Raw genomic sequence first — 22,005 nt, 5'->3', positions numbered from 1 at the left:
GCTCTAACTTTCTTTTTCTGTCTTCTGTCTTCGCAGTTGACCTGCCTCTGTTTTTCCCTCGAGACCAGCCAACTCTCACATTTCAGTCCGTCTATCACTTTACCAACAGTGGACAGCTTTACTCCCAGGCCCAAAAAAATTATCCGTACAGCCCCAGATGGGATGGAAATGAAATGGCCAAAAGAGCAAAGTAAGTGAATCTGTCGTTATTTCCCACAGATAAGAGCATTTTGTTTATCTACTCCAGGGGTTGGCAAGCTACTGCTTGCAGGCTAGATCCTGCCTTGTGCATATTTTTGTAATAAAGTTTTATAGAAACACAGCAACACCCATTTCTTTACTTATTATCTGTGGCTGCTTTAATGCTACAGTGGCAGAGTGAGTTGCAACAGAGACTGGATGGCCTAGAAAACCAAAAATATTTACTGTTTGGCCCTTTGTAGCTTCGTCAGGAAGAAGCTGATCTACATCTGAAAGTGTTTCCTTTTTCTACTGTTTCTGTTGGTCTCTAAAATTAGCCATGACAGCTTTTTTTTTTTTTTTTCATGGAATGTAGAATTTATCAGAAAACTACCTCTCTATTTAGAGTAGAGGATAAGTACTAAATAGGAATTCGAGTTGTGGGTAAATGGCATAAATGATGAAAATGTTGGCAGCTACTTTTTATAGTTTTTTAAAAAATGGAAAATTTCAGGTGGCAGTAAACAAACAGGATTTTTGCTTAGTAGTCAACACCTGGAGCCGGTAGCTACTCTTTCATATGGAAATGAATCTCTGAATTCTATACCTCATTGCGTTTCTGCAGTGTATACCACAGCCGTTGCCCAAAGTAGGACCTGTGTATTTCTTGGTCAAATAAACAGCTATACAAATAGCTTAGGGCTATTAGAATAGATATGGAAGTAGGATTTCATAGAGGTTGAAGTTAGCTAAAGTTTGGAGTTTAGAGGTACAACTATTGCTCATGAACCTCTCAGTGTGGAAGGCCTCACTTCAGTCATACAGAATAGGTAAATATAGAAATATGCTAAGTGTTTTTTATATTTAAGACTTTGGTGTCTGGAACATTAGTCTTCATAAACCATGACCTCCTAGATTGAAGAAGCAGTGGATCAAAATCATAGTTTCCAAAAATAAATCATAGAGTGGCATGTGGTTATAACTTTATCGCTTGGAACAGTCATATGCTTCACACCTGTGATCCCAGCTGAAGGATGATCAGATCCAAAGTATCACACAAATATAGACTATCTATTAAGCATCCTCTTCATCTGCTCATCCAGTACTTATTAAGCATCTACCATGTTCCAAGCATTGTGCTCCATGCTAGGAATATAATGATAAAAAATTAGAAATTGTCCCTGTCTTCATGGAATTCATAGCCCAGCAAAGGAGATAAAGCCTTTATCATACGAAACTTCTGACAATTTCAAAGTACCCACTAACAAAACCTGGACCTCCAGATCTGGAATGTTCTTGATTAGCCATGACTAATCAAGAACTTAGTAGGACTTCCTGTTCTACCCTCCCCCTCCCAGAGAGACCCCATTCCCTTCCATGGGGCCTCCTGACCTCGCCTATATTTTTCTGTAGTACAAGACCTTCACTTATAGCAGGCTTGAGAACTTTTTATTTTATTTTATTTTATTTTGAGACAGAATCTTGCTCTGTTGCCTAGGCTGGAGTACAGCAGTGCAATCTTGGCTCACTGCAACCTCCACCTCCCAGGATCAAGCAATTCTCCTGCCTCAGCCTTCTGAGTAGCTGGGACTACAGGCATGTGCCACCACGCCTGACTAATTTTTGTATTTTTAGTAGAGATGGGGTTTTGCTATGTTGGCCAGGCTGGTCTTGAACTCCTGACCTCAGGTGATCCACCCACCTCAGCCTCCCAAAGTGCTAGGATTACAGGTGTGAGCCACCGTGCCCAGCCTGAGATTCTTAAATAATGTCAGGGTGTCTTCTTCTAGAAACCAGACTGCCTCAGATTTTTATGCAGAATCCAGAGTTGTTATCTGAGACTTTAATGTGCCTTCTTCTTTCCCTTTATTTTCTCTTTTTATCCATGACACCCAAGTCTGGAATCCCATTCAGGACAAAAACAAGCATATGCAAATATAACAAGTAACAATGATTAAGACTTACACATCTTGAAATACAATGGAAAAAAGGAATTATAAAGTATGTTTTATGCTTGACGTATTGATATCATTTAATTTTCTGGGTTTTCCCTGTGTATACATAGGATCTGCCCTTAGAAGATGGGCATTATTTGTGGTACGTGCTGTGGAGTCTGAACCAGATGTGTCTTTGTGGTTTCCATGGCAAAGCTATCTTGGTGTGTGTGTGTGTGTGTGTGTGTGTGTGTGTGTGTGTGTGTGTGTGTGTGTTTCCTAAGTAGACATTTTAGCAAGTATGAATTGAGTCTTTAAGAAGTTGCAGACCACAAGCCCGTGATTTCAGTATAGGAATATCGTAAGTGAAGCCTGTTTATCTTAACGGATTGGTTCAGAGTTTCAAGAGACATTTGCTTTATGTTAACACCAGTCTAAAGAAAACATCTGAAGTAATGTTTAAAAAATCTGCTTTCTACTGTAGTGAAGATGGATCCATTTTAAATGTAATAAAAGAGAAAGCCAGCAGCTCGTGCTAGCAAGAAGAAATAGTTTAAAGTTTCTATTCTTCAGCTGAATTAAGTAACTACCCTGGGCTATGTCAGAAAGCCAGATAAACACCGTGAAAGAACTGTCCTGCAGTATAGTCTTGAGATTGGTGGAGAAGGTTGAAGACAAAGGATGGAAAGAGAGGAAGGTCAACTGTAGCATTCCTTCCACACCCTGTTTCTTTGTCCTGTGAAAATACTGTACGTACACAGTGCGTAAAAGGCTATAATTCACTTGGGGAGCTCTGCCCATGACATAAACACTCTCATGGTTTATGAACAGCAGTGGAGCCTTTTGAGTGGAATCAGCTGTTTATTCCCTCCTGTAGAGCAAAATTCTGAACAATGTAACCTCAGAAAGGACACTTCCTGGCACTGACCAGGGCTTCTCCTACCACACATGCTTCTTTCTTTCTCATGGCTGTCCAGCAGATTCTGTCCCTCGCAAGTGAAACAGCATTTACAGGGTGAGCACAGGCTTTGGGGTCATGCGTGCCCCAGTTGCTATTGCAAAGTCTAATCCTGCAAGCTCTGTGGTCTTGGGCAGAGCTCTTAACCTCTCTGAACCTCATTCCTAAAACAGGACTACTCCTCCCTATTGGATGGACTTGCTATGAGAGGCCAGCAAGTTAACACGTGGAAGACCATGGGTTTTAGCTTCTGCTGCGTACCTCAGTGCCTTTGCTCACGCCTTTCCTCCCACCCTCTTTCTGCCCCCTCAAACAGACACATCCTTCAACCTTCCCCCATATGGGTCTTCCCATCCACTCTACTTTGCCAGCAGCTCTCTCCCCTCCCAGTCTCCTTTGACTCTAATCACATACTGCTTCGGAATCTCTTTGGTATTTTCCTTTAGTTCTTCACATCTTCATATATGTTTTGTTTCCTTAACCAAACCATGAGTACTTTGAAGGAAATGGCTTTGCATATATATCTTTTTTTTTAAATTGCAGTATAATCTACATACAATGGAATGGACAGATTTTAAGTATATCTTTTGAAAAGTTTTGACAAAGTTACCTTATAGCCTCTTTCCAAATAGTCTCTTTACTCTCAAGGCAACTATTGTTCTGTATCACCCTGTCTTAGTTTTTCCTTTTAGATACTTCTAAATGGAATAATACAGATCATACTCTTTTGTGTCTGACACAATGAAATTTATCTTCATTTCATTCAACATAATTGTTTAAGATTTAGCTGTTATGGTGGCCGGGAGCGGTAGCTCACGTCTGTTCTCCCAGCATTTTGGGGGACTGAAGCGGGCAGATCACCTGAAGTAGGAAGTTCCAGAACAGTCTGGCCAACATGGCAAAACCCCATCTCTACTAAAAATACAAAAATTAGCAGGGCATGGTGGCACACGCCTATAATCCAAGCTACTCCAGAGGCTGAGGCAGGAGAATCTGTTGAACCCAGGAGGCGGAGGTTGCAGTGAGCCAAGATCACGCCACTGCACTCCAGCCTGGGTGACAGAGTGAGACTCCATCTCAAAAATAAAAATAAAAATAAAAATAAAGTATCTGTTATGGCATTTCTTTTTTACTGCTGAGTAATATTCTATTATATGAATATAGCATAATGTATTAATCCATTCACCTGTGTGTAGATACTTGTGTTGTTTCCAGGTTGGGGATTTTATTAATAGAGCTGCTATGACCAAGCCTTTTTGTAGACATGTGTTTTCCTTTCTTCAGGTAAATACTTGGGAGTGGGAGTACATATGTGATTAACTTTATGAGAAGGTGACAAGCTTTTTTAAAGTGGTATCAGTTTACCCTCCCATCAGCAATATGCCAGGGTTCCAGTTGCTTCACATTCTCACCAACACTTCCTATTGTTAGTCTTTTTAAATTGAACCATTCTAGAGAGGATAAAGTAAGATCTCATGTTTTTAATTTACATTTCCTGGTGATAAATGATGTTGAGCATCTTGGCATGTGCTTATTGGTTTATCTTCTTTCATGAAATGTCTGTTCAAATCTTGCCTATTTTTAATTTGGTTGTTAGTCTTTTTATTAATGAGTTGTATATGCGAGTTTCTTTATATATTTGTCAGATATATTTATTATGAGTATTGTCTCTCAATCTGTGGCTTGCCATTTTATTTTCTTTTTCCTTTTTTTAATAGAGACAAGGTTTCGCTATGTTACCTAGGCTGGTCTTGAACCCCTGGGCTCAAGTGATCCTTGATCCTCCTGCCGCAATCTCCCAGAGTCTTGGGATTACAGGTGTGAGCCACTATTCCTGGCCCTTTTCATTTTCTTAAGAGTGTCTTTTGATGAGCAGAAAATCTTCATTTTTTAAATGAAATCTGTTTTTTACGTTAATGCTCTTTGTGTACTCAAAATTATTAGCCTACTAGAAGGTCATGAAGAAATTATCCTGTGTTTTCTTCTAGAAGCTTTTGTTTTGATACATAGGCCTATGACCCATCTCAAATTAATTTTTGTATATGATATGAGGTAGATGCCAAGGTTAATTTTTTGTTCATATGTATCCAGATATTACAACACCATTTGTTGAAAATACTTTTCTTTCCCTATTGAGTTACCTTTACATCTTTGTCAAAAGTCAGTTGACCACATGTGAGTAGATCTATTTCTGGATACTCTATTCTGTTCCATTGATAGGTTTGTATACCAATATTTCTTGAAATCAAGAAAGGTATACCAATATTTCTTGAAATCAGGAAAGGTATCCAAGCTTGTTCTTTTTAAAGATTGTTTTGGCTATTCTAGGTCCTTTGCATTTTTATGTATATTTTAGAATCAGCTTGCCAATTCCCACCTCTCCCCACTCCAACCCCCCTCCCCATAAAAGCCTGCTGATCAACAAGGGAAGAATTGACATTTTTACAATAGTGAATCTTTTATAATACTGAATCAATGAACATGGTTTTATTTAGGTCTTTAGTTTCTCAGAAATTTTTTAAATATTTCAATGTAGAAGTCTTGAAGTATTTTTCAATGTTTTGCTTTTTTTTTTTTTTTGAGACAGAATCTTGCTCTGTTGCTCAGGGTAGAGTGCCATGGTACAATCTTGACTCACTGCAAACTCTGCCTCCCAGATTCATGAGATTCTTGTGCCTCAGCCTCCTGAGTACCCAGGACTACAGACGTGTGCCACCATGCCCAGCTAATTTTTGTATTTTTATTTATTTATTTTTTTGAGACAGAGTTTTGCTTTTGTCACCCAGGCTGGAGTGCAATGGCATGATCTTGGCTCACCGCAACCTCCACCTCTCAGGTTCAAGTGATTGTCCTGTCTCAGCCTTCCTAGTAGCTGGGATTACAGGTGCCTGCCACCACGCCAGTCTAGTTTTTGTATTTTTAGTAGAGATAGGGTTTCACCATGTTGGCCAGGCTGGTTTCAAACTCCTGACTTCAGGTGATCCACCCGCCTCAGCATCCCAAAGTGCTGGGATTACAGGCATGAGCCACTATGCCCGGCCAATTTTTGTATTTTTAGTACAGACAGGGTTTCGGCACGTTGGCCAGTCTGGTTTCAAACTCCTGGCCTCAAGCAATCCACCTGCCTCGGCCTTCCAAAGTGCTGGCATTACAGGCATAAGCCACTGCATTCCACCTGTTTTTGCTTTTATTGTAAATTATATAAAAATATAAATATAAAATATTTATAAATATATAAAAATATAATATAAACAAAATTTTAAAAAATTTATTTTCTAGTTGTTTCTTGCTGGTATACAGGAATACAAATGATTTTTCTATATTGACATGGCGTCCTGTGACATTGCCAAATTCACTTATTACTACTAAAATCTAACAGATTTTTTAAATAGACTTCTTATAATTTCTTTTTTCTTGTTTTTGGAGATGGAGTCTCACTCTGTCACCCAGGCTGGAATGCAGTGGCGTGATCTTGGCTCACTGCAACCTCACCTCCCAGGTTCTAGCAATTCTCCTGCCTCAGCCTCCCCAGTAGCTGGGACTACAGGCACACACTGCCAAGCCAGGCTAATTTTTTCTATTTTCTTTTTTTTTTAGTAGAGACGGAGTTTTACCATGTTGCCCAGACTGGTCTCGAACTCCTGAGCACAGGCAATCCACCTGTCTTGGCCTCCCAAAGTGCTAGGATTACAGGCGTGACGGGATTTCACCATGTGGCCCAGGCTGGTCTCAAACTCCTGAGCTCAGGTGATCCACCTGCCTTGGCCTCCCAAAGCGCTAGGATTACAGGCATGAGCCACCACGCCCAGCCTGTAATTTCTTACATAAACAGTCACGCCTTATGCTAACAGCTTTACTTCTTTCCTTCCAATCTTTATGTTTTTCTATTTCTTTTTCCACCTACTTGCACTGAATAGGACCCTCCAGTACAATTTTTTACATAAGTGATAAGAGCAGAATCTAGCTGTATGTTTCTCTATTAAGGTTGATGTTGAGGTTTTACATAGATGTTTTTATCAGATTGAAGAAATTCTTGTATTACTACTTTGCTAAGAGGTTTTCTTTTTTTCTTTTTTTATCATGAATGGGTGTTGAATTCCATAGATTGCTTTTTCTGCATCTTTTGACATTGACATAATCGTGTGGTTTTTCTTTATTCTGTTAATGTGAATTACATTATTTAGTTTTTGCATGTTGAACCAACCTTGCATTCCAAAGATAAACCCTTCTCAGTCATGATTTTATCCTTTTTTATATTATTAAATTTGATTTGCTAAGATTTTAAGATTTTTACATCTACATTTATGAATGATATTGGTCTAAAATTTCTTTTCTTGTGTTTGTCAGGTCTTTGGTATCAGTACTATGCTGGCTTCATTAAATAAACTGGAAAGTATTCCTTCTTCCCTTGTTTTCTGAAAGAGTTTGTGCAGATTTAGTATTATTTCTTTCCAAATGTTTGGTAGGGTTTCCTTTGTGCAAAAAATATTTAGTGTCTTTAGTAAATGTAGGGATATTCAGATTGTTGTATTTCTTCTTGTGTTCATTTTAGCAAGCTAGATTTTTTAATAAGAAATTGATCCATCATGTCTAAGTTGTCAAAGTGATTGGCAGTACATTGTTTCTAATGTCTTCCTTTTCAGGCTTCTTAGAGTAGAAGCTTAGGTCACGATTTTAATCCTTTTTTCTTTTTTAATATAAAATTACTTTCTACGGATTGCTTAAGCTGCATTCCACAAAGTTTTGTATGTTGTTTTTCATTATTATTTTATTAGAAATATTTTCTGATTTCCCTTGTGATTTCTTCCTGAACCATGGGTTATTTATAATTGTGCTTCTTGAATTTCAAGTGTTTAGAAAGATTTTTCTAAATATCTTATTGATTTATAATTTAATTCGGTTTTGGTCAGAGATCATAACCTGTATGATTTCAAGCCTTTGGAATTTGTTGAGAATTGTTTTGTAGACCAGCATGTGGTCTATCTTGATAAATATTCCATGTAAACCTGAAAAGAATGTGTGTCCCGCAGTTTTGGGGTATAGTGTTCTTATATATACATTAACTAAGTTAAATTACTTGTTAGTGTTATTCAAATCTTTTAGCTCTTTACTGGTTTTTTATGTCTATTATATCAGTTATTGAAAGGAGGTATTAACATTTTCACCTGTGGGGTTTTGGATTTGTCTGTTTCTCCCCTTAGTTCTGCTAATTTTTACTTTTTATATCTTAAAGCTTTATTTTTAGATACATATTTAGAATTGTTAGGTCTTCTCAATAAACTGGTCCTTCTATCATTATGAGATGACTCTCTTTATTTCTGGCAATATTCTTTGACTTGAAATCTGCTCCATTTGATATTAAAATTGTTACACCAGCTTTCTTCTGTGTATTTTTTGCATGGTATATATTTTTTTCATCCTTTCTTTATCCTATCTGTGTCTTTATATTTGAAAGAAACCTTTTGTAGACCTTGGGTTTTTTAATGTAGTCTTAACGTGTCTACCTTTTAATTGGAGTATTTTTTTTTTTTTTGAGACAGAGTCTCACTCTTTCGCCCAGATTGGAGTGCAGTGGCGTGACCTTGGCTTACGGCAACCTCCACCTCCTGGGTTCAAGCAATTCTCCTGCCTCAGCCTCCCGAGTAGCTGGGACTACAGGCTTGCGCCACTATTGCCTGGCTAATTTTTGTATTTTTAATAGAGACGGGGTTTCACCATGTTGGCCAGGCTGGTCTCGAACTCCTGACCTCATGATCCACCTGCCTCAGCCCCCCAAAGTGCTGGGATTACAGGCATGAGCCACCACACCTGGCCTTTTTTTTTTTTTTTTTTTTTTTTTTTGAGGCAGAGTCTTTTTCTGTCACCCAGGCCGGAGTGCAGTGGCGTGATCTCGGCTCACTGCAACCTCCGCCTCCCGGGTTCAAGTGATTCTCCTGCCTCAGCCTCCCAAATAGCTGGGACTATAGGCGCACACCATCACACCTGGCTATTTTTTATATTTTTAGTAGAGACGGGGTTTTGCCATATTGGCCAGGCTGGTCTCAAACTCCTGACCTCAAGTGATCCGCCTGCCTTGGCCTCCCAAAGTGCTGGGCTTACAGGTATGAGCCACCACACCTGGCCTTAATTGGAGTATTTCATTTATTTATACATTTAATATAAATAATAATCTTACTGGGTTTAAGCCCTACAGTCTTGCTATTCATATTTTCGGTTTGGGGCTTTTTTTATTCGTTTGTTCTTTTCTTCCTGTATTCTTTCAGTTTATTCAAGTATTTTTTAGTTTACCATTTTCTCTTCTGTTGGAGTGTTAGCTATATTTCTTTGTATATTTTAGTCATTTATACACTAAAAATACACCCTTAACTTATCACAGCCTACCATGAATTAATATTATAATGCTTCCTGTATAAACAGTGTAATTATCTGTGTACCTTCTATTTACCTTTGTGCTATCATATTCACACACTTTCAGTCTTCGTATTTTATGAATTCCACAATACATTGTTATTACTTTGGCTTTTAATAGTCTACTAACTTTTAAAGAATTCAAGAAAAAAAAGAAAAATTACATTCCATCTTATTCTGTAGCTTTTCAATAAATGTAATAATCATTTCCTCTCAAAAAAAAAAAACCTATTTAAAATGACTTCCTCCAAACAAGCTGTCAGAGTGATCATATCCAGCCTATAGGCAGAGGACACTGAAACTGGCAGTCATCAAGAAAAGAAAATGATACCTACATGACATCCAGGTGCCTCTGTCTGCCCTGTGGACTTCATTCGCAGTGGCCCCTCACACACTTTTATGGGATCATCATCTGCAGCCCTTCAAGGGTTATAATGCAGAAATTCTTAGTATGCCTCATACAGATTATAAAAACTGAGGCTCAGAGTGATTAATTGACTTTCCCGAGGGCACACAGCTGGCTTCTAGAGGAGTGAGGGCTGAACATAGGTCCTCATTTTCACATTATGGCACCAAAAGTGAAAAACGTTCTTGCACCTCCCAAAGCTGAAGCCAAAGCAAACGCTTTGAAGGCCAGGAAGGCAGTGCTTAAAGGTGTCCACAACCACAAAAAGAAGATCCAATCCACACATCACCCACCTTCCGGTGGCCCAAGACAGTGTGGCTCTGGAGGCAACAGAAATATCCTTGGAAGAGCACTCCCAGGAGAAACAAGCTTGACCAATAATTCATCATCAGGTTCCCCCAACCACTGAGTCAGCCATGAAGAAGATAGAAGACAACAACACAACTTGTGTCCATTGTGGATGTCAAAGCCAACAAGCACCAGATCAAACAGGCCGTGAAGAAGCTCAGTGACACTGCTGTGGCCAAAGCCAACACCCTGATCAGGCCTGATGGAGAGAAGAAGGCATACTGGGATCATCTAAACTGAATCCAGCTAGTTAATTCTAAATATATATCTTTTCACCATTTAAAACCAAAACAAAAGCATAGGTCCTCTGACCCTTCTGCACATCCACACCCAGGCAGACAGAAACAGTTCCATACTCTTTTTACCATGTGTCTGAGGCTCTCTCCTCATACAGAGAGGAAATGCATGAGGCAATGAAGAGCACTGACCATAAAGTCAAGACATAGCTGGGTTTAAACCTGTCTCTGCCACTCACAGGCTATGTGACTTTGGGCAAATTCCTAATTTCCCTGAGTCTTTGTTTCCTTGTCTATAAAATGGTGAAGCCTACTTCAGAGGGTTATAATGGGTATCACATGGGGTGTATGATTTTCTGTGTTGCTAATTTTAAAAAGATCATAAATTAACCCTTTTAAAACACCACTAATTATTAATCTCACAGTTTCTGTGGGTTAGGAGTCCCATACAAGATGCCTGGGTTCTCAGTTCGGGGTTTTAGGCAACTAAAATCAAGGCTTTGTCTGGGGCTGCGATCTCACCCTGAGGCTTACGCTCCTCCTTCAAGCTCTTTCAGTATGTCGGCAGAGTTCAGTTCCTTGTGGTTGTAGGACTGAGGCCCCTATTACCTTGCCGCTGTCAACTGGAGACCACCCTCAGCAACTAGAGGCTGCGTGCGTCCTCTGCCATGTGGTCCCCTCCATTTTCAAGCCAGTAGTGGTGCATCAGATCCCTCTTATATTTTGAATCTCTGCCTTCCATATGTCTTCTGCTAGTCACAGATTTAAAGCCTCTCTGTCTTAAAGTCATCTGTGCAATATAACAAAACCTGTTTACCAGGATGAAATCCATCATATTCACAATCCTGGGGATTACGCAGAAGGTGGAGAATCTTGGGGGTCACATTAGAATTCTGCCTACTACGTGGGATAATGTCAGTGAATTGTCCAGCATAAGGTCTGGCATATGGTAAGAATTTGATCATTTTTAGCTATCGGCAGCAACATCCCTAGAGAAAAAAAGGAGATTTTTAAATTAAAAGCAGAGTCAATATTGATACCATCATCTGTACCCCAGTAAACAGTCCCTTAACCTCGGTGATTTGGCTAGAGTTCCCAAAGTTTAAGGCCACCCCATTAATGGACTGTCATCCCCTGTGGTTGTATCTTCTTGGTACCAGCACAACCAGCTGAACCAACCTCATCTCAGCTGAACTCCCCACAAGAGAGATGAGGGAGTTTTCCAGGCCCAGGCCAACATAGCTCAGGTGATCAGAGCCCCTGAGAAGACAATAAAGTCAGTGCTGGTGAGTGACACAGGAATTGGGGACTGATGTCACCAAGGCCTTCCATTCCGCACAAGCAAGCTCACCCGTCCCTCCTGGGCCTTTTCCTCGTGGGGTTTAGAAGTAGAGCTGTGAAGAGAAAAGCAAATCATATAAATAACGTGGAATTATTGGATCCTTGAACTCTCAAAGAGAATCCTTTTGAAAAGTATCTTAAAGGGATTTGGTTTGTTTTTCCTTACAGAAGAGAAAGCAACAGAGATGGGGAGGAATCCAGCTCTGCCTGACATCCAGGCATCCTCTCCAAATTGCGTAGGTCAGTGAGAACGTGTTATTTATTAGAACCTGACATCTGTTGCAGTGAAATGATAAGCTCCATTAAAAAGCCTGGCCATCAATTACTGTGAATACAGCCCTCATCCCAGAGGAAGCCACTCACCATCCTCTCAGCCTGTGCAGACCAGGCTGCACCAGGCACGGAGTGTTTACAGCCCAGCTCAGCCTCCTGGCTCCACTGGGGGAGGGGCAGCAGGTAAATCCCTTCTGCAAGTCCCCTCAGGCCATCTCTCCCCAGGCCCTCCATCTGTATTCCTTAGGTTCCGCTGGAAGCTTCTCTGAGAGCTGTTTTAAAGACTGCACCCCCTGTTTATCCTGCTTTCTCAGTGGAAAACAGTTAGGGCTTTTGTTCTGGCCTCAGTCACACAAGCCAGAAGAAGCTGCACTGAACTCAGCTTATCAGGATAGTCACACAGAAAGAGTAACTGGGCTGGGCGTGGTGGCTCACGCCGGTAATCCCAGCACTTTGGGAGGCCGAGGCAGGTGGATCACCTGAGGTCAGGAATTCAAAACCAACCTGGGCAACATGGTGAAACCCTGTCTCTACTAAAAATACAAAAATTAGCCAGGCATGATGGCGGGCGCCTGTAATCCCAGCTACTCAGGAGACTGAGGCAGGAGGATCACTTGAACCGGGGAGGCAGAGGTTGCAGTGAGCCAAGATCGTGCCACTGCACTCCTGCCAGGGTGACAAAGCAAGACCCCGTCTCAAAAATAAAAATAAAGAAAAAAAGTAACTGGAAGGTCTGTACATCTTTGTCAGGAAAATTAACTTAGGTGTGCCCTTTCAAGAACAATTGAGTGGGCTGGGTGCAGTGGCTCACGCCTGTAATCCCAGCACTTTGGGAGGCCCAGGCAGGCGGATCACAAGGTCAGGAGATCGAGACCATCCTGGCTAACATGGTGAAATCCCGTCTCTACTAAAAATACAAAAAATTAGCCGAGGGTGGTAGCGGGCGCCTGTAGTCCCAGCTACTTGGGAGGCTGAGGCAGGAGAATAGCGTGAACCTGGGAGGCGGAGCTTGCAGTGAGCCGAGATCACGCCACCATGCTCCAGCCTAGGTGACAGAATGAGACCCTGTCTCAAAAAAAAAAAAAAAAAAAAAAAGAACAATTGAGTGTTCAGGCTTGGGTTCCAATTAACCTGCCAGCCATTGGGAAAGTGTTTGGGATCACCAAGGAGAGCAACTTCCTTGCTTGTGAGTTAGGGTCACGTATTCTCTTTTCTGGAAAAACAGACAGATGCCCTATAGAGTTAGAAAGGAAAGGGTAGAGGAGCTGGTTTGGGATTTTTATAATAAACCATAGAAGGAACATACGCTATTAATGGAATCAGAGTTCCTTTTGAACAGTTGGGGGGAAGAAACTTACAGTAAGTCAAGAAAAAGCAAAGGATAATGGCCTGGGAGTCAAGTGACCTGGGTCTCATCTAGGGACCGTTATTAATTTCCTTTGTGATCATGGAAAAGACACGTCACCTTTCTGGACTTCAGTACCCTCCTCTGAAAGTACTGGGCTAGTACCCACCTGGTAATCACTAAGCTCTAATATATTTCTGGAATTTTAAGTGAAAATTGTTTAAGGTAGCTGAGCATACTTTTTTATTCATGTTGAGAAACTTCCATCTCTGTTGCCAGAGGTCAGACACAAATTGAAAACATTACTAAATGGAATTAAGTACACCATGTACGTGATGCTTTTTTGTACAGCTCGTATCTGATATTTATAGAACACTTCAGTTTCAGAACATGCACACATATGCCCTGAACACACACCCAATAAAATAATTCTAGATGCAATACATTTTCAGATGTCAAGTTAAAACAGCTTCTTAGGAATTAGGCTTGACTGTTCAGATGTGTGTGTTAGTTTCTGACAGGTACCGCCAGGGCTGCTCAGGGCTGTCATGTGTGATGTGGAGTCCAGCCAAGGCAGGAGGGCCAAGCCGCTTGTTTCTGTCACTTATCATTAAGGCATGAATTCTAGAAAAAAGGGAAGCATCAAAGAACAATCAGGATTGTCCATTGTGTGCATATCATAATGACAAGCAGAGGCCTTGCTTCTGCAGAAACAAGATTCTGTCTTGTCTTTTGTCAGATCATTCAGCACAAGGGCTACCTGTGAAAATGAACTAGATTCATGCCTTATTAAAGTAGAGAATTTACAGAGGTGAGCAAAAATGGGAAGCAGGTACCTTCCAGCTCATTATATACAGAATATGTACAAAGCACTGGAGACTACCACACACACGTATTTTTAAGAGCCCCAACTCAAAGCCTGCTGATTGATTTCTGGAATGGTCTATCACTCCTTGAGATTCCATTCTGACAATGAGGCTATCTATGGCATTAACTACTCAGAAGACTGAGTACCACTCAGAATTACAAAGCAGGAAGTTATGTAGTTCTTCTAAAAATCAAAACCAAAATTTAGAAAACTCACTGGGGCAGTTACCTCTACTCCACTGTCCTGCAAAATCCACAACCAACAGCAGAGATAAGTTGGGTGACTAAGTAGGAATGCATCCTAGGAAGTTAAGTGTGACAGTGGGGGCCAGTCACAGAACATGGAACATGGAAGAAACTTTAGAGATCATCTAGTACTGGCAGGTCTAAATATGGTGAGCATTAACCATTGTGATAGACATTCAATGAAATAATCGATATAGACCTTTAAGCACAGTGATTGGCATAGAGTTGACTTTCAGTTCATCGTTTTCATTTCTTAGAAGAATTTGTGCAAGGCATACGGTATCAAGATTAGAACCCTATTCCCCTGATTACTGGTCCAAAGCCCAGCCCAAGCCACCTCTGACCTCCTACCTTTCCCCTCTTTCCTGCTCCCTTGCTCACAGGAGCAGCACAGAGTCATCAAGGACAGGAGTTTAGCCTGCACCATGTACACATCCACCTACCTGTGGAGTGGCCTGGCATGGGTGCCTTCTTCCTAGTGGCTCACCCAGGAGGCTGAAGGCCTCTGTGCCCATGGGGAAAACCCAGGGTGTTTGTGAGCAGAAATAGCTCTGCTGAGAGTCTAAAAACCAAGTAGTTTTAAGAGAAGGTAACATGCTCCTGTGGCCAAACTTATTGCTAGCGTCTATGGGCAAAAGAGAAGCAGGAGTATTGTAATGGAATGCGCCAAAGGAAAGACATCACTTTACTGCTGCCTCCAGAGCAGCAGGGAGGCTGCACATTGAGAAGAGGATAGAAAATTCCAGTGACTCCTATTTTCCCAGACAGACAGAACCTCTGGCACTTAGTCATGCCTAATGGAAAATCGAAGCCAAGAAAGCAGAAGTGGGGTGGGGGTGAGCTAGGGTAGTCTGTAATCCGAAGTCACTTCTGAGGAAAAAAAGTAGTTTGTTTGTCTCCTTGTGTGCCATGGGTGGGCAGGGCTGAGTTGCCAGGTAGCGGGGCCTTGGCACTCGGAAAAACAGGCTTTAGAGCAGCCATGATTGTGAGAATTGGGCAGAACAGTGGTTTCCTAGTTGATCCAGAAGCAGCTAGTAAGCCTACAGTCTGTGTGTAGCTGCAGTTAAGTTACTGCTAAATCTCTTCAGGAAACGTGTAAGAGCTCACTATATACAGAATATGTACAAAGCACTGAAGACTAACACACATTTTGAAGAGCACCAACTCAAAGCCTACTGATTGATTTCTGGAATGGTCCATCGCTGCTTGAGATTACATTCTGACAGTGAAGCCGTCCACGGCATTAACTACTCAGTAGACTGAGTACAGTCCGAATTGCAAAGCAGGAAGCTATGTAGTTCTTCTAACAATCAAAATCAAAACGTAGAAAACCCCAGTTTTGCATTATTGATCATTTGGGGGACTGGATAATCCTTAAACTGTCATTATTCCAGGTATCCAGAAAAGTGAGCATTACGGGAACATGCATATAAAGGCAAGACCACATATTTTCTCAGAATAAACAATGGGTCACCCAGTGCCTTCTAATCACCTTACAGACAATAATAATTTTAAAATGTATTGAATAATTACAACACACCAGCGTAGCTCTAAGTGCTTTATGTTTTTTAGTTTCTGTAATTCTCGTAACAACCTTATGAGCTAGGTCCTGCTGTTCCACCTATTTTACGGATTACGAAACTGAGGCCCTGCAAAAGGAAGTGACGTGTTGAAGGTCACAGAGTCACTTAGTGTAGGAACTGAGCATATACTTTGGCTTTCCCAACTTTTAGATTGGTTCCGTACTGCACCACCTCTTTTCCTCAGATTAACGGTCTGAGTTATCCCAAATTCACCAGGCAGCTGAGCTCAGCTCTCTGTTTAGAACTGCAGGGTCTAGGCTGTTTGCCTTGGTTGACACTCAGGTTTGGCGTGCCCCAGTGTGGATTTGTAGTGGCTAACATTTAATTAGATTTTGCCCAGATCGCTAGCCTAGATCACTTTTCCCATTCATTCATTCAGCAAGTGTTTATTGAATTCAAACTAGGTGTTAGGTACGATGTTAAGTGATGTGTAAGATACAGTCCCTGCTTTGAGTGAACTAGAGGAGGGATGAGAATTGCACATAGATTCTTCTCTTTAAGGTGGCAGCGTGCAGAGAAAGAGCACTAGGAGTCAAGGTAAGAAGATTATGTCTGTTTACTGAGACCCAGGAAGCTGAAATTGGAGGCTGAGTAGGATTTGATGTGCAGAGAGGGGAGGACACTCCTCCAGAGGAAACAGAGTGCACAAAGGCCCAGAAGATGGGAAGCATGGGGGTTCCAGGAGGTATGCCAGTGTCCACTGAAGACAAGAGCAGTAGATAAGGCAGGAAAGAAAAGAAAAGAGAAAAGAAGGAAGGGGGGGAGGGAGGGAAAAGAAAGAAAGGAAAGAGAGGAGAGAGAGAGAAGAAAGAAAGAGAAGGGGAGGGGAGGGGAGGGAAAAGGGGGAAGGGAAGGAAGGAAGGAGAGGAGAGGGGAGGAGAGGGGAGGGGAGGGGAGGAGAGGGGAGGGGAGGGGAGGGGAAAGGGGGAAGGGAAGGGAGAGAAGAAGAAGAGAGGAGATATGCAGGGTACAGAGAACATGCCCTCTGGAATCAGACCAGCTGGAATTCAAGTCCTTGTTCAACCACTGTCTAGTAGGGTTTTTTGGTTTGTTTGTTTGTTTGTTTGTTTTTAAATCTCTGTGGGCCTTGGCTTTCTCACAGAGGATTGTGAGTGTTAAATGCTGAAATGATTGTAAAATGCCTGGCACATTGTTGGTGTTCACCATGCTGAAACATTTGATCTTTTTTTTTTTTTTTCTGTAGGCGGTAAGGTATTTCTTTGGGTGTGTGGTGGTGTTGTTTTTTTTTTTTTCTCTTTTCTTTTCTTTTTAGAGACAGGGTCTCACTCTCTTGCCAGGCTGGAGTACAGTGGTGCAATCATAGCTCACTGCAGACTTGAACTCCTGGGCTCAAGCAATCCTCCCACCTCAGCCTCCCAAGTAACCAGGATTACAGGTCCATGCAACAGCACTGGGCTGATTTTTATTTTTTTTTTAGAGGTGGAGTCTCGCCATGTTGCGCAGGCTGGTCTTTAACTCCTGGGTTCAATCAATCCTCCCATCTCGACCTCGCAAAGTGCAGGGATTACAGGCATAAGCTGCCTCACCCAGCCAGGTTTTTTGTAAGTTTACAAATTACATATTGGTATAATGATCTGCTTTGGTATTGATATGTAAATCATAATAGATCCTTCTTGGCCTTGGAAATATTAATAAACACAGTTAAAAACTAAGGGTCACGCTCATGGAACACTATAAAGGAATGTTTGGCTTGGGTTCTTTCACCCCTTCTTTGCCACCTCCATGCCCAGGGCTTTTAGAGACCCCACTCTGGATCCTCAGAGTTAGCATTGCCAGATTTAGCAATTAAAAATGCAACATGTCCAGTTACACTTAAATTTCAAATAAACAACAAATAATTTAGTATAGGTATGTCCCATGCAGTATTTAGGATATACTTATACTAAAAAGTCGTTTATCTGACTTTCAGATTTAACCAGGCATCCTGTATTGAGGGGCAAGTCAGGAATCAGCCAGAACAAACCTGTTCCCCATATTTGGGGAAGGAGGCTCACCTGCCTACTAGCCTTGTCTCTTGGGTGATAAAGGCTCCACGCAGCAGGCTTTGAGCAGGGCCTTCAAATCACTTCCTGGGTAGAGACATCAAATCTAATGGGTCCCACTGTGCATGTTTGGGAGTGGGAGTGGGAGTGGGAGTGGAAATGGGGGTGGGAGTGGGGGTGGGGGTGGAGGTGGGAGTGGGGGTGAAGCAAGGAAGAATGTCTTGCCCCAGCCTTCACATATCCTCAGCCCCCTCTGTCTGGGCAAGAACACATATCAGCCTTTCCCTCCTCCAACTTAAAGGCCTTATGGGGGATTTTCTTTGCTTTCTTCAGAACATTCCCACAGTCAATTGGTAGAATGAAGACAGCCCTTGTGGTCTGATAACGTGTCTCATAGAATACAAGCACATCTCAGGGCAGAGCGTCCTCTTCAAGTTTCTTCCAGGAACATTGCTCACAGAGGGAACTTGAGTTGTCCCTTGTGGGGAGATGCGTGTGTGAGTGACTTGACACAGCCATCCACACGTGATGGGAACAGACTCAGTGCGCTGTGCCCTGGCAATCCTGAGTCTGAACTCAGGTCTAGGTGTCTGTCTACTACTTTGGGCTCTCCAGTAATAGCTCAGGGGATCTGAGTATTCTCGGCACCCTTGTTGGTTGGTTTCTGGGTATTTTCACTGGATTACCTGATGAGTATCCTCCAGACCCCCACTTGGCTGCGTGTCCTTCGGCACTGCCATGCTCAGCTTTATGCTTTGACCCTTCTCTCCTAAGAGCGAGCAGGACCACTGATGCTAGGAGCTAATGGCACTTTCTCTACCAGCCGGCTCATGGCCGTCCCCATTAGTGCCTCCTCACTGCTTTCTTTGCCCCACCCTGACCAAGCGTCCTGCGGTTGAGATGGAAAAATCCAACTCAGAGCAGATAGCTTTTCACCTTGGTTTCAGGGGAATAATTCATCCATGTAACGTGAGGTAAAAATTAAAACAAAGCAGGGCGTAGGTTCAAGCAGAATAGCACCCTTGGGCTTAAGAGTGACTTTGACCTATTCCTCCCAGACTAGAAAAATTATCTGGCTGCCAGAGAGTTCTTAGAGGAATCACTTTGTTCAATGGTGTCACTGGCAAGGTGGTATTAACCCTAAGACCAGCTTCATCTGAACACTGAAGGCAAACCTGACTGTGCAGGCAGGACCAGCCCACATGGAAGCCCAGGGCAGCGATCATGGGATCTTCCACTCTTTTTATTTTCTTATTCTTGCCACAACCTGTCATGAGACCAAGAAAACTTGTTTTGAAAATGCTTGACAGCCAAAACAACCTGTTCTCAGCCCTGGATGAGAGGGTTTGTCCTCTCTGACCACTTACGTACTGCTAGAGGTTTGACTAGCTGCTGACTGGAAAACATGAATTTGCTGTTTTCTTCTCATATTGTTCACAGACAAGTGCCAGTGGCTTTCCAGTTCCTGTTTCCCCCCTTTTCCCAGACTTTTCTTCACCAGAGACGTTTTAAGATTGTGCCTGAGTCTAACTGATGAATGAACACTAGCAGCGTACGCTTAAGAGGCTGTAACCAATGGTTATATCTTTGCAGGCTGAGCTTGATATGTAGGTTGTCTTTCCAATCCCATTTGATTTTAACCTGTAGATTTAATCTGTGGATAGATTTTAACTCGTGATTTTCCACCTGCTTTTTGGTCCTCTCTGGTGAAATTGGACATGTTAGTCAATCTCTAGTTATCCAAGCAGCCATTTTGGCCTCTGCCTTGGTTGGCCCTCAGGCCGGCAGTAGTATCTCTGTTCCTTCCACCAAGCCTTGCAAGTCAGGTCTCGGTCTTGGGTGGACCTCCAAATGACCCTGACTGTGAAGGAGCGACCTCATCTCTTCTCCTCTGTACAAGGAAGGGCTGGACTAGATGAGGGTTGGGCAAACAACAGCCTGAGGGCAAAGCTAGCCAGCTGCCTGCCTGTTTTTATAAATAAAGTTTTATTGGAACACAGCCATACCTATTGATTTACATATCATCTATGGCTGTTATCACTCCAAGGCCAGAGTTGAATTGTTAGAATACAGGTATGGCCTGCGAAGCTGCAAATATTGATTATCTGGTCCTTTACAGAAAGAGTTTGCTGATCCCTGAACTAGATGATCTCTAGGGTTTTCAAATCCAGCGTTCTGTGGCTTTTGAACTTGAGGCAATTCTTGAATAGGAAGAGCTCCTGGAATAGGGGCTAACTGGAAAGGGCCTCTTTCCATCCTGTAGTAGTTAGCAAAACAAAGCATGCTTTGAGATTGTTGAACTTTACAAAGGGCGGGGCTTATTTTGCTGTGTTTTTACGGCGTTGATTTTGCTGTGTGTCTGTGTTTGTTTATTGGTCTAATGGCTCTGGTATGCATGGTGTCTACCAGTTTTGGAGAAAAGATATCCCAGCTGTATAGGTCTGACTGTCTTCAGTGGCATGGTTTGAGGTGGGACACCCATTTCTGCCCACCTGGAAGAGAATGCTGATTCGTCTGCTTGATAAACACAGCAGGAAAGGGAGCCAAATGCGGTCCTGGAGAACCTGTAGGGCTGCCCAAACTCCACCTCACCCCTGGGCTGTCTGTGTTTGCCTTCGTTTCTGAGCCTAAGCAGTGGGATGGAAAAGATTAAGCGGTGGGGCAGTGCAGTAGGCTGTGGCCAGGAGAACAAGAATGGGTTCTGAAGATGCCTTTAAAAATGCAAAATAGGAAGGAAGAAATCACTTTCTTACTCAAAGCTCATCCAAACAAGGTTCTAATTTACAGAATTGCATCCTAGTGAAGTTCCCCATGCCCATGTTAGTGCACCAGATGTGTAATAGGGAACCCAACACACAGAACTGAATGGGCTTCTCAGGGTCACCTTGGCCTGTAAGAACCTTTGTGCAAACAAAGAAAAGGCTCCCCCTTTGAGTTGGTGCACAGTTAGCTTTAGGTAAAGAAGAAGCTGTCCCTTTGTCTGGGCCTCTGTCCCTGGGTGAGCACACAGCTTAGCATGCAGAGCACAGGCTCAATTTCAGCCCCCACTTGCTCTCTTGGCCTGATGCCTTTGTACGGGGCAGAAGCTGCACTTCCAAATGCACAGCTCCCTGCGCCCCTTGTACCTGGCATGTTAGAAGTCTGTGGGGTCCCCTCAGGGTTCTAGCTGGACAACAACAAGTTAACTCTGCTTGGCCTTGGTCTTTGAGGACACAGCGGACTAGGCCAGCCACCAGCACACCTCTTCATCCCTGTCCCCTTCAGCAGCACTGCAAGGCAAGTGTGGCTGGTGTCAGGGCTGAAGGATCGGTGCCCCATGCTGGGAACAGAGAGTTGGTCCTCTGGCCGCAGACGCCGTAGGCCCTGCTCTAGGCCAGGTGCTTATGCAGGAGAGCCCAAGCCCTGGCTCCTCCTGCCAGTTTCAGCTCAGCTCAAGGAGTGCACATGATTTTCCACACGGTTCAACCTCAAAGGCAATACACTTGCAGCACAGAGAAATGTGCTCAGAGGTCCAGAATAGACAGGCTCACGGTGGGGGAAGTGACCTCACTCCCGAGGCACTGGGTTCCCCTCTGCGCAGTGTGTGCCGTGGAGGCATTCCGCCGGGACACCCACCCTCGGCAGGGAGTGTTGTCAGAATGGCTTGGAGAAGACTGTGATGAACTCTGTGGGTGCTGCAGCATTGTGGTCAGATCCGATTTCCACCGCTCAATTCATGCTGGAAATTGTATTTGGGCCAGCCATATGGGCAAACTTTGAAAGACTCCTGTCCTACCCTTTTAATTCTGCATCTATCAGCGGTTCCCAGCAGCTCAGAGGCTAGAGGAGTGGGAAGAAAGAGGCAGCGAGCTGACAGCAGCCCAGGACCCAGTATCTG

General features: G+C 42.8%; 1 protein-coding gene across 6 annotated transcripts in view; it reads left to right on the top strand.

Moving 5' to 3' along the window:
* BABAM2 (BRISC and BRCA1 A complex member 2) overlaps positions 1–22,005 on the top strand; it is a 544,147-nt gene that overhangs the window by 503,497 nt on the left and 18,645 nt on the right. For 5 of the 6 annotated variants that reach the window (XM_063649424.1, XM_063649425.1, XM_054474868.2 and 2 more), the window contains one exon: positions 37–190. In XM_063649424.1, the coding sequence (XP_063505494.1) occupies positions 37–190 (154 nt within the window). Of the gene's footprint in view, positions 1–36; positions 191–11,979; positions 12,052–22,005 lie in introns of those variants that run through there. The other variant, XM_063649426.1, reaches the window with a different exon arrangement.

Source organism: Pongo pygmaeus, chromosome 12 (assembly GCF_028885625.2).
Source record: "Pongo pygmaeus isolate AG05252 chromosome 12, NHGRI_mPonPyg2-v2.0_pri, whole genome shotgun sequence".
In the NCBI taxonomy this organism is placed as follows: domain Eukaryota; kingdom Metazoa; phylum Chordata; class Mammalia; order Primates; family Hominidae; genus Pongo; species Pongo pygmaeus.
This window is presented reverse-complemented; position numbering and strand designations above follow the sequence as displayed.